Source organism: Callorhinus ursinus, unplaced genomic scaffold, assembly GCF_003265705.2.
Source record: "Callorhinus ursinus isolate GAN/ISIS: 27379988/994484 unplaced genomic scaffold, GSC_fseal_2.0 scaffold9, whole genome shotgun sequence".
Taxonomy (NCBI): Eukaryota; Metazoa; Chordata; class Mammalia; order Carnivora; family Otariidae; genus Callorhinus; species Callorhinus ursinus.
The window spans coordinates 28,949,870-28,962,944 of record NW_027397071.1 but is presented as its reverse complement, the minus strand read 5'-3'; the positions used below and the strand labels follow the sequence as shown (position 1 = coordinate 28,962,944).

The following is a 13,075-nucleotide window of genomic DNA, read 5'->3' as shown; positions in this document are numbered from 1 at the left end:
TTACACAGAAAGTGGTTCTTATAGAATACAACCTATGTGTAAATTAGGAATTTCCTGGTTAGTTAATTTTCAGTAATTCAGAGGCTGAAAGAATCGAGTTATCCAGGCACCTTGCTTTTTCTCTTCTATAGTCTCTTTTCACTAATTTGCTTAAGAACTCAGTAGAAAGCACTTATAGAATGCCTTCTGATTGTAAGACATTGCAGTGGGCAGAAGAAACGGGGAAATGTGGAATTGGTTAGTGTAGGTATATGCTTTTTAATGCCTTTGGAAAAAGATTTTAGTAAGAAGGGAAATTTAAGTTATAAGCTGTGAGCTAAAATTGAAGATTTCTGTGGACAGATGAATAAACATATCAAGAGTGGTTAAAAGAATAAGCAACTTTCACTGTCTCTTATCAGAGTCACACAACCTAAGCTTAGGTCTATCATTTTCTCATTGTGATTCCTATTTTAGGAGAGATTGCTAATAATCTTTTTTTAATCTTTCAAATTACTAATCAGTGGGCAAGGATTTATGTCTACTAGGCCCTGTGAAATATATAAAAGAAGTGTACGGTACTGTGCCTGTTCTCAAGTGGCTTATAATGGTTCAGAGGAGAGAAGACTTACAAGAGAAACACTAGTAGGACAAGCAGTGAGTGGAATCGCCTGAGAGCAGTAGCCCCTGGGTGCAGGTGTTAATGAAAGCAGACAGCAGGTTGTGCCCCAGCCTTCCTAGGCTTTACAAGATTTCTTTATTGCCCCTCTGCATTGTATTCCCAAACAGCAGCTGGTGGTGGGGTTTTTTCTTTCCTGCTTGATTGAGATACACTGACATATACATGTGTAAGTTTAAGGTGTACAGTGTGATGATTTGATACACATGTATTGTAAAGTGTTTACCACAATAAGGTTTGTTAACACATCCTTCACCTCACACAGTTACCATCTTGTTGTTGGTATCCTTATGGTGAGAACATTTAAAATCTACTCTCTGTAGCAACTTCAGGTTTACAGTACAGTGTTGGTAACTATAGTCACCCTTTTGTACATTAAACCCATATCGTGACAATTCTCTGATGACTCAGGCTTCCCTCCTGATGCTTATAAAGCTCTGTAGGGCCCACATGATCTGTACTTCCTCCACCCCACCCCACCCCCTTCTCTCTACTCACTTTCTGATTCTGCTCCAGCCAGGCTGATCTCCTTGCTGTTCCCTGAAAATGCCTGGCACTTAGCTGCTGGGGGGCCAGGGGGGCAGGGACTTCATACTCCTGGAGTTTCATCTTCCTGGAACATTTTCCTCCAGAGGCCTGCCAGGAAACCCCTATTTTGAATTGTACTCTCCCCACTTCTGGCAGTCCCTATTCCCTTTCACTGCATCATTTTTTTCCTTAGTACTTTTTACCATCTCACATATTTACTTACTGGTTTATATTCCCCCAAATAGAACGTTGGCTCCACCAGGACAAGGAATTTTGTCTTTTTTTTTTTTTCTCACCACTGTACTCCTAGTATTAGAATAGTGCTGGCATGTATCGGGTGCACAAAAAAGTTTTCTTAAAACGCATTAATGTAATAGAAAGAATAGAAAAATGAGAATGGTGTTCTAGTGAAGGAAGACAGAATGAACAGAGGCACATAAGGAGAAATAGGAATAAGTGTGATACGCTGGGGGAGGTAGAAGAGGTGAGCCTAAACTGTAACAGATAGTTTCTTCTTTGAGGACAGTTAAAAATAAAGTTAGGTCAGTAAGGTGGTAGCTGAGACTCAGGCCAGCAGGCATCAGCAACCAGGCAAAGGAGTGTGGGTTTGATGTCAACATAAACAGCAGAGTTATTCCAGACTCCTAAGAAGAATGATCTAATAAATGGTGTTTTAGTGATATCAGTTGGGAATTGGTCTGGAAGACAGATTGAGAAGGAGAGACACTGATGCAAGGAAACCAACGAGGTTATTGCAGCGATGCAAGCAAGAGGCCCTGGGAGAGGGCGGTGGTGGAAAGGAAGGGCTGACGAGGACAGGTTGGATCTGTGGGGAAGCCAACAGCAGAAAAATCAAAAGGACTTGGTAACTGGATTAATGAAGAATAAAGGGAAGTAGAGGTGAAAGTAACACAAAAGTTCCAAGACTGGGACAAGTGAGAATATTAGAACAGGAGCCAGCTGGATGATTCTAGGGGCTGCAGGTGTTGCTAAAGTAAAAGCCTTCTCTGTCTCCTCTAATCCTTCCCCTCTTTCTCATTCCCCAAGGAAACAGTGCTGGAAACTAAATGTCTTTCACTGTTGTCTTTAAAATCAGGCGCCTGGGTGGCTCAGTTGGTTAGGCGACTGCCTTCGGCTCAGGTCATGATCCTGGAGTCCTGCGATCGAGTCCCACATCGGGCTCCCTGCTCAGCAGCGAGTCTGCTTCTCCCTCTGACCCTCCCCCCATCTCATGTGCTCTCTCTCTGTCTCTCATTCTCTCTCTCAACTAAATAAATAAAATCTTTAAAAAAAATAAAAAAATAAAATCAGCACTAGCAGAAGGTAGACTCCAGTGGTCACGCTTGTGTGGATTTAACGCTGTATCTATTGATAACGTGTCTGGTTTGGTGAGCCAGAAATGAGAAATCATTGCTACATGAAATTAAAATGCTTCATGTAATTCTTGCCAGTAAAATTTAAAATTGTCTTTCATTCAAATTTCCCTTCTCTTCTTTATCTTCAGCAATTTTTACATTCTTATTTCCTTTTTACTGTATTGTAACATAATCATAAACTATTTCCTAATCTCCACATATTCTATGTTATTTAAATAAACTCATGTTCTTCTTTCCATATAGAATTTATACCTCAAACTTAGAATTTCAGGACACCCAAAAACAGAACAAAAATATAGATTTCACCTTTTATGTTTCCTTCTGCTTCAGATTTGGTGTGAAGAAGAAGCCAATTTACATTAATGTCATAAGGGATCCTATCGAGAGGCTAGTATCTTACTATTACTTTCTGAGATTCGGAGATGATTATAGACCAGGGTTAAGAAGACGAAAACAAGGAGACAAAAAGGTAATATTTTAGTTTTAAGATGTTTATGAAGATAATTGTTTATGAACTGCAATGAACAGTGTGCTTTTAAAATTTTTTTTACTAATTCTAAATGTACTACTTACTGTGGAAATTTTGAAAAGAACCCAAAAGTGTAAAGAAGCAAAAGTAAAACTTATAGTTGATATTTTGGTGTATGCATAATTTTTTGTCATTTAAAAAAGATATTTTACTTTAGTTCCAGGGCTGAATGTTTCTCTTACTATAGTCCTAACAATTTTCTCTGAGACCATTATAGTTATTCATTCATATGAGGTTTTGTGTAAGTACTTTGGTTCTTTTAGTCTCAATGGTGGCAATTTATATTGAATTGTGATCATCGGTTTAGGAACACTTTTTTGCTAAAGCAGCTGTTTTTTTTCAGACAAGATGAGACTAATAACAGTTCTTACTTATTAGCAGGTTCAGATTTGGGTTGTCTTCTATTTAAGTGCATCCTCTAGAGTAGCACCGGTGTTATTTTTCTGAGCTACCAAACTGATTTGTCACTTTTCTGGTGGGACACCTTTACTGGGACCCCATTGCTCACAAGTTTGCCCAAGGCACAAGAGACACAATCTGACGTAATCTGAGACTTAACTTCTCCTGCCTTATTTTTCCTCAGGTGCCCAGTGCTTCAGCCACGTGAAGTGTTACTTTCTCCAAACTTAATTATTGCCTCATACTTTTGGCACGTGTGTTGTTCCCCATATTTAGAATGTCTCTCCTTCACTCTGGAAAACTGTCCACTTTGTAGGTCTAGCTCAAATGTTAGCTCTTCGATGAAGTCTTTTCTAGTGCCGCATAGGCAGTTAGTCATGTTGCTTTTAAAGCTCCCAAAGCACTCCATCTAAACCCCTTTTTTTAAGCATTTATTTGTGGTAATTGAGTTATTTGTTTCCATATATGTCTTCTCCAAAAGGTTGTGAACTTCCTGAAGCAGGGGCTATATTTCATTCTTTCTTGTTTCCCTAGTGTTTAGCACAGTTGCCTAATTCATCTGTTAAGTGCTTAGCAAATGAGTTGAATGAGTGAATTCTGCACCTTTTGAGCCTAAAGTGCTGTGTAATCATGATGCTAGGTACCTGATATAATAATTAACATCAGACAATTAATTTCTCACTTAAGTTACATGTGCCTTCTGTGTCACATGAGGAGGTGATTTTTTTTTTTGTTTTATTTACTTTTTTCTCTTTTCTAGAAATTACTGTCTCTTTCCTTAGTCTCAAAGCTTTAGGCAGAAGGTACTGATCCAAACACAGATAACTGACCAGACCTTTTTTTTTTCCAAGTGTCCACTGATCTCTTAGTATTAGTAAATCTTCTAAAATATATATATACTTAGGATATTATGGTGATTCTACAACATTTTATAAAATCTAGTAATATAACTCTTTTGTGACCTAGTACTTCAGAATTTGTTGATAGTTATTTCTGAATTCACTCCAACACTTCTTCCTCCTTTCCTCCCTCCCTTCCTTCCTTCCCTTCTTTTCTTCCTTTCTTCCTTCCTTCCTTCCTTTTTTTTTTTTTAATTTTAGCCCTCTCATTTACACTGTTTTTACTCAGTAAATGTTAATATCCATCTCCCACCTTTGACCAAAAGAATATTAATGTGGATAAGGAAAAGATTTGCAGTCACATCGGTTCCTACATGCACCATCTGTCACTGTCAGCCCTGGATACCATGGTTTAGTGGTTGCTGCCCTGTGTAGTTTGGGGAATTAGGTAATAATACTTAATATAACACTAATAGTTCACATCTATTGAGTGCTTATTGTGTATTAAGTACTGTTTTAAGTTATATATATATGTGTGTGTATATATCTGTCTGTCTATGTATGTACGTATGTATGTATGTATGTATTTTTTCAGGTAGCCTGTGCAGCGGTTCTGTAGGGTAGCTGCTGTTCTTGTCTCTATTTTCAGATACGGGAATTGAGGCGCAGAAAGGTTAAGTACCTTGCCCAGTGTTATACTACCAGTAAGTGGTAGAGCTGGAATTTAAACACAAGCACTCTAATTCCAGAGCTCACCCTCCTAAGCCCTCTAGTCCCTTTAAAAAGGAGGGAGGGAATGCAACCTGCTACCCAACATTTGTATATGAGAGATGTTCCCAAATTACATTTTCAGTACTCACAGAAAAATTCAGGCAGATATTTTAACATTATTTTCCTTTCATATTTGAAAGATTTAGGTAGATATACTCTCCAAGCCTGGAGACTTAACCATTCTTCACCCTGATAATGATAGTGCTTGGTTTGTTTTTGGTTTTGTCTTTTTATGTCATTATAAAATACATATTACTACGCCCGTTTATTTAGATATAACATTAGTAACATCAGAAAAATACTTTTGTATTACCTTAATTCTCAGGAAGACAGGGCCATCTGCAAATGCTTTATTAAAGTGAACAATTATTTTGCTTTATGATAGGCAAAATGGACCCTTTAGTCTTGAAACATATTGAAACTTACACATTTTTAATAATTTGGCTTGTTTCTCATGACACAAGTGTTGGCAACACTCTGGGACCTAATTAAGTAATATTGTTTTGTTGCAAATAACTTCATACCTTTAACTCAGAAGAGCTTTCATTCATTAATAAACTCATATCTATAGAGTTGATAACTGCATGGCATATAACATTTTTTTAAAATGGCAGGGTATTTGAAGATAAGGGTGATTAAAAGGTGGCTATGATGACGTAGGAAATACCTGGCAAAGGTTGGAAATACCTTGCATTGGCTTCATTTCCATTGAAATTGTATATTAAATAAATGGTGATTCTACGACATTTATAAAATCTAATAATATAACTCTTTTGTGACCTAGTACTTCAGAATTTGTTGATAGTTATTTCTAAATTCACTCCAACACTTCTTCCTCCTTTCCTTTAAATGTATATTGTTTACACATCAGGTAATACTTGGAAGCCTGTTAGGTAATATTCAGTTCAGCACTCATGGCAACTATTGTGTTTTAAACTGCAGTACCTCATAATCTAAACTGCTTCCTCCTTACACTTTCAAACAGTAATTTCATAACACATTTCAGGCATGTGTTACCTATGATAGCTTTCAGTTGATCTTGTAAGGAACAAAAGATTGGGAGATTTCATACACTCTGTTCTTTGTATTTGTAACTGGAGGTTTATTTAGTATAATCTCTGCCCAGAACCTAGAAAATAGGGATATTAAATAATACAGAGGTCAGCATTAAAGAACTATATAGAGAAATCAGTGATTCTCAAACTTTATAGTCTTAGAACTCCGTTTACTCTTAAGTTATTGAGGACCCCCAAAGAGCTTTTGTTTGTGTGATATTTATCAATATCAATAACTATACCAATTTACAGGGAAATTTTAAAAATATTAATTTAAAAATAACAGGAAACCCATCATATGGTAACATAAATAATATAATTTAATGCAAATAACCATTTTTAATGCAAATAACCAAAAAGTATAAAGAGATGTGTTTTACATTTTTGCATTGTTTTAAATATCTGGCTTAATATAGAGAGTTGGATTTTCATATCTGCTGTTGAATCCATCTGTTGAATATGTTCTTTTGGTTGAGGTGTATAAAGAAAATCCAGGTTTACACAGATACGTAATTGGAAAAGGGAGGATTTTAAGAGCCTTTGAGAAGATTGTGGATGTTTTTCTTTAATATTACACTAAAACTTGACAAGTAGTAGTTTTTTAAAGTTGTTGAAGTATGGAATCTGAAACAACAGCAGTGAACTTTTTATGCTCTGCTATATTAAAATCCATTGATATATTTTACACCTTGAATGGATTTTTTAACTGAGCATAATTGTATAACCTCATGCATTGGTCACTGGAAACATATTCATACACTAAATTATATGTGGACCATCCAAATGTTGACATATTTTATTATACAGTATCAGAAATTCACATTCATTAATATCACCACTGATCTCATCAGAGAAGTCTTTTAAGTATTGGGAAACTGTCACACTTATGGTGGCAGATTGGGTTTTCCAAAATTTTATTTTTTTGCTTGAAAGCTTAACTTTTGTCACTGGCTGCCACAGGATTTCTTAGCCTCAACACTGTTGTTGTTTTGGCGAGAGAACTCCTTGTCCTGAGGGGCTGCCTATACACATAAGATGTTAACCAGTATCTCTGACCCCTAACTAGTAGCACTCCCCCACACCCTCCAGTTGTGAGAACCAAAAATGTCTGTAGACATTGCCAGATGTCACCTGCTGGGTCAAAACAGCTCCATTTGGGAACCACTGGGCTACTAACACTGTCACTGTTTTCTGCCAAGAGGCAGGTACACTTTGTTCATTTTGAGAAAGTATCAACCACATACCCAAGTTTGAATAACCATAGTTTGTCTCTCAGTCCTTTCAGCGTAGGGCTTCTTACGGCTTCTAAGTAATACTAACTGCGCCTATAATTCTCATCACTCACATTTTCTAAATATTATAAATAAATATTTTGGCTTTGAACTGCCCTATAGATTATTAAAAATTATTTATTAACTGTTGTTTTGTTAGTGGAACACCCAGGGGGGTTCATATATCCAGAAAGAGTAAATAGTTACATGCTCTAAATAACAATCTAAAAGAGAATCAGTTTATGTTTGTTAAGAAGGACTCATCGGTCCCAGGGATTATAATTCCTACCCCAATTTGTATTCTTTTTATTTCTTACTCTAAATTAACTAGACTTATTGACAGCTCTAAGTATTATAGTGAATTTAGAATATTCTACCTAAAAATATGTATTAGTTTATACAAGGTAGTAATGAGGTTAGAAGAAATTCATACTTACTGCTACCTGATTCTGTCATTAACTTAAAAAATACTGCCTCCATATTTCTTAGCAATTCACAATCCCCTGACACTGGTGAATTTTACAATTCTGTCTCACAAAGGCATGTCAAAAAAATACTGTTTGCATAGGTAGTATTTTATATGTAAAAAGCATCACAGGAAAACAATATAATTCTTTACAGCTCATATTTATTTGAAAGCTTCATATAGACCAGTATTCTCTATCTCAGTAAAAAGTGCACAACCCAGAGTCAGCCTTGACTTGTCTTCTTCCCAGGTTTCTGATGGGACCATAGGTGTTTCCTTTCATCAAAAGAGAGAAAACAGAAGAGTTAGTTATCATGGAGTTGAAGAAAGATGTTGAGTTCAGATTAGATATTATTTTTTAATCATGTATAGGTAAGTGGAGGTATGCACTAGAAATTATATTTGTATCTCAAGAAATAGGTCTGAACTAAATTACAGATTTGGGAGTCATCAACATTAGGTGGGAGATGAAACAAGGGATTGAATGAAATTGCACTTGGAAGACCTAGAATGTGAAAAGAGGACCAAATGAAAAAGGAAGAAGAAAAAGAAGGGGAGCCAGTATGTAGCTCTGGGGCGTGCTAGCATTTAAGGAGTAGGCAGAGAAAGAGGAGCATGGCAAGGAGCCTGAGGTCAGAGAATCAGAAGACAAACCTGACGAGTCTAAATAGATGGAAAATAATTTCAGCTGCAAAGGAGTTAGCGAATTGAGGATTTAAAATTGTCCCTTAGATTTGTCACTGGGGAGGTCATTAGGGATGTTTGAAAAAGTAATATAAGTAGAATCCAAAGGGTCGAGGAGTAACTGAGAAATGAAGTTAAGACTCAGAGAAAAGACCACTCTTGAGATAGAGGTTTGGCTTTAGAACGAACAAAAAACATCAGGAAATGTTTCTTTAAGATGATAGACACTTGGGCATATTATATATCTAAAGAGAGCAGGGGTGATGGCTGATACAAGAGACTAGAGAAAAATTGATGGAGCAGGGTCTCAGAAGGGGGTGAGGATGGTATTCAAAGATAGGAGAAGGAAATACCTCTTTAAAGATGAGGGCAGCAGGGGGCTAGAGATGCAGATAAGCTTTTGTCTAAGCAGGAAATCCTGGGAGCTTACTCTTAGCTTCAGTTTTCTGTATAAAGTGTGAAGCAAGATCCTTTGCAGAAAAGGATTTGAATGTAAATATAATTGCCATCAATATCAAGTATCACATTTTGATTACTTCTTTTAAACTTCAGTTTTAGGAGTTAAATATCTAACTAATAATCTAAATAATCTAAAGAATATTCTAATATTTCATGCTTTTTAAAAACATCTGTATCTTGCTCACAATGAATTGTTCTTTCTAAACATAGATGGTTTTTAAGTGAAAAAACTGTTCATAATTTTTTTTTAAGATTTTATTTTTTATTTATTTGACAGAGACACAGCGAGAGAGGGAACACAAGCAGGGGGAATGGGAGAGGGAGAAGCAGGCTTCCCGCTGAACAGGGAGCCTGATGTGGGGCTTGATCCCAGGACCCTGGGATCATGACCTGAGCCAAAGGCATACGCCTAACGACTGAGCCACCCAGGTGCCCCTGTTGATAATTTTTTGTTTCTGTGGTGTACTGAACTGGGTTTTGTAGGAGAGGAAGAGAGTCTGGGGTGTTTTTATTTGTTTTTGCCTTTTATTTGAAGGACTTCATATTTTAGAAGAGAAAAATATTTATGTATAGAAAATCCTATTTCTGAAATACGACCAAAATGTGTAGGAGAAGGCTAATAGAAGTTAGCAAATCGGCAGGAAAATTTTGATGACCATGCATTTGAGTGACAGTCTTCAGTGTTATGGGTACAGAAGCGCAAGTGCTGATGTCACTGTTGGGGAGTCAGTGCCGCATCTTGATTAAAATCTTAGTGGACTGAATAATCAAGGTGTATGTGGTAAAGATGATATTGAGTTATCTTAATTTAGCTTCTCTCATTAGGAAATACTTGGTTTACTTTATTCATCAAATATTTATATAGAAATGAGAGAATTTCTGTTATGCTAAGATCTGGCACACTTGTGTATGTTCACCAGTTTTTTATTTTTCATGGTCTGTTGTTTTCTCCATGTCTTCCTTGCTACTGGCCACTGAGCAATTTGGATTGTTTCTTTTAGTTGATAGGAGCAAAACATCTCCCCCAAATGATAAAGGAAGCAAAACCCAATCTATTTTTCTACTTTTGTATTGCCTAATAAAATATTTGTTAGGTGAATTAAAGTAGATGCTAAGCTTCTAAAAGAAGCCCAAATAATTTAAATAAGATTTTTTTTTAAGATTTTATTTATTTATTTGAGAGAGAGAGAGAGAGAGAGAGAGCATGAGCGGGGAGAAAGGGGCAGAAGGAGAGGGAGAGGGAGAAGTAGACTTCCCGCTGAGCTTGGAACATGAGGGACACAGAGCTCCACATGGCGCTCCATCCCAGAACCCTGAGATCATGACCTGAACTGAAGTCAGAGGCTTAACCTACTGAGCCACCCAGGCACCCCTAAATATGATTATTTTTATCATACTTAAAAGCCTAAAAGTGAGGGGTCCAGACTCTTAGAGCAACTTTGCTCCGCACATTGCTCCACACATTCAGGGACCTAGTTTCCTTCCATATTGTTATTCTGCTGTTCTTTAGGAGGTTGTCCTTATGTGCTTGTTGAATTTGGGTCACCACTACTTCTGCCTTCCAGCCTGTTGGAAAGGAAGGAAGTGGAGGGCAAGCAATTTCCTTTTAACCAAGTGACCCAGAACCTGCTCATATCACTTCTGCCTTTAGTCTGCTGACAAGAACTTGGTCACATGGCTATACCTAACTGCAAGAGAGGCTAAAACTCTATGACTCTGGAAGAATGGAAGAGTGAATTTTAGAGACTGCCAGAGTGGGCTAGCAGATTTGAAACTACTGGCCAGAAAAAGACTTGAAGATTATCTACACATTCTTTTATTTGAAATACTAAAATACTTCAAGAGCACAGGAATTAGGAGTTGGCTAACTAGAGAATTTAATGCATGCTTATTCATTAATCAGTTTTTATTCCAGTAGTGGATATTTAAATTCCCAAAGTTGAGTAACTATGGAAATTTTTAATATTGCAGCATTTTAATATCCTAGTTTCTTATATATAAGCAGAATCTTTTCAGTGTCTTTGAATCTTACACACACAAAATGGTAGCAGAGATTGTGTGTTCACCCACAATCACCTTAATAATTCATTTATTTTCTATCGGGACTCTAATCAGATAGAGGGGTAAAGAAGCAGAGCACTTCTGAGCTTCAGAGGCACTACTATGATCTAGGATCTTTTTTAAATTGGATAGGCATGGAATCAGAAACCTTCTAATATATCATCACCCAGATCATTGAGCCAAAGATTTCTTGGAAATTGGAACATGGTAGAGATAGATACATACATTGGTTGTTTTATTTTTATGAGCTGCAAGTTGGCATAAATGATAAAACTACTTTTTAGAAAGTGACTTAGGCCAGCACATCTAAGTCAGACCATCTCGTAAAATTCAGAAATAATGTTATGGCCACTGACATGGGGTTTATTGAGTCTTAAGAGTAAACTGAGGTGTTTTTACTTTACGTGTGTGTGTATGTGTATAATTTGTGTATGTATCTAGCTAGCTACAGAGAGATCCTAAGAGAATTTGAGAGAACTCTAAGGACTGAAAATGCTTCATGAAAAAATGTTCCTGCCCCTATCTTCATCTTAACTAGAACTGTGCCTTTAAAATTTATGTAAATCCCTGAAATGCAGTCTTTCCAGTTATTTCCACTACCAATTGTGCAGACAGTTTGTATGGTAATAGATTGTGCGCTGTGGAGGACACAAATGCATACTGCATGATCCCTCAAAGAAGTTTCCATTGTAGTTGAGAGAGAACATAATACACATTAAAAAAAAAAGTATATGAAGCAAGTTCTTCAGATAAAGATGTATATATAGATATACATACCTGGATCCTAAAAGCTGGCTATTACCAGGCATTATACAGTTAATTTATACGAGTCCAAAGAAAGTAAGAGTAACTTTGGGCCAGAATCATTGGAAAGATAGTCTTCATGTAAACAAGATTGGTAAAAGGAAGGCACTTTTAGAGAAATCAGCAAAGGTATATAGATTTAAGGTACATATCACATGCTTGAGAAATTACAAAACAGGCTAATCTGGTAAACATGGAAGTTACACAAAGAGATAAGGCTAGACTAGCATTTTGAGGTCAGAGTATGAAGCATTTCTTAAAGCCAGGATAAAAAGTTTGGATTTTTTTGTTGTTGTTGAGACATTGGAAACCACTGAAGGTTTCTGAGTAGAGGATGTTAGAAGTGACTCCTTAGACTAATCTGGTAACTGTACAGAGCAGGTTGAAGGAATTGAAGGAAGGAGGGAAGGGAACCCATTAGAAAGTAATTGTAAGAATGGAGACATGGCATTGTGGGGGACCCTGTGGTAGAAGCAAGATTGACAAAAGAAAAGATGGATTGGAAAGACATTACCTCAACGATGTTAGGTGAGGGAGAAGAAAGCTTCGTAAATATTCTGAGATCTTCAGTCTGAATTACATGGGCAACGTAATCCTTTTGCCAGAAGTATTGAGCATGAGGTAATATTGGAAATTAAAATGAACACGCACCTGGTATTAGAAGATGAGAAGTGATGGATCTGGAGGTACAGATTTAGAAGTCTTTTGCCTAGAAGTTATAAACGAGGCCAAGGAAGTAGGAAGTGTGAATAAGCTAAGGAAGGCAGTGGGCAAAGAGAAGATCACGGAGATGAATTTCCATACCTGGTGGAAGGACCAAAACATGCCTTCAAAGAAGATAATGATAGTACATTCAGAAAGGCACAGGGCACCAACAAAGCCGGAAAGGACAAAGAAACAGATAAGGATCTGTTGTCAAAGAAATAGACAAGGATCTATTGGGGCAGAGAGACCGAGAGATTTTCAGAAAGGAGAGGTGGTCAAATGCTGTGGAGGTCAAGGAGAACAAGAACCAACAAAACATTGTATTTGACTATTAGGGAGGTAGGGTGGGGAGAGAGACAGGCACAGACATAGTCACATTCCCTTTATCAAATGCCTACAATGGACAGTCACTGTGGTAGATTTTCTCACATCCTTGATTTTATTTCTTCCTCAAAGTAAGATCATGTCCT

The 13,075-nt window shown here is 37.0% G+C and overlaps 1 protein-coding gene across 4 annotated transcripts in view; it reads left to right on the top strand.

Annotated features, from left to right (window-relative positions):
• Positions 1-13,075, top strand: part of HS2ST1 (heparan sulfate 2-O-sulfotransferase 1) — a 171,514-nt gene that overhangs the window by 152,993 nt on the left and 5,446 nt on the right. For all 4 annotated transcript variants that reach the window (XM_025872126.2, XM_025872125.2, XM_073896377.1 and 1 more), the window contains one exon: positions 2,893-3,031. In XM_025872126.2, the coding sequence (XP_025727911.1) occupies positions 2,893-3,031 (139 nt within the window). The remainder of the gene's footprint in view (positions 1-2,892; positions 3,032-13,075) is intronic.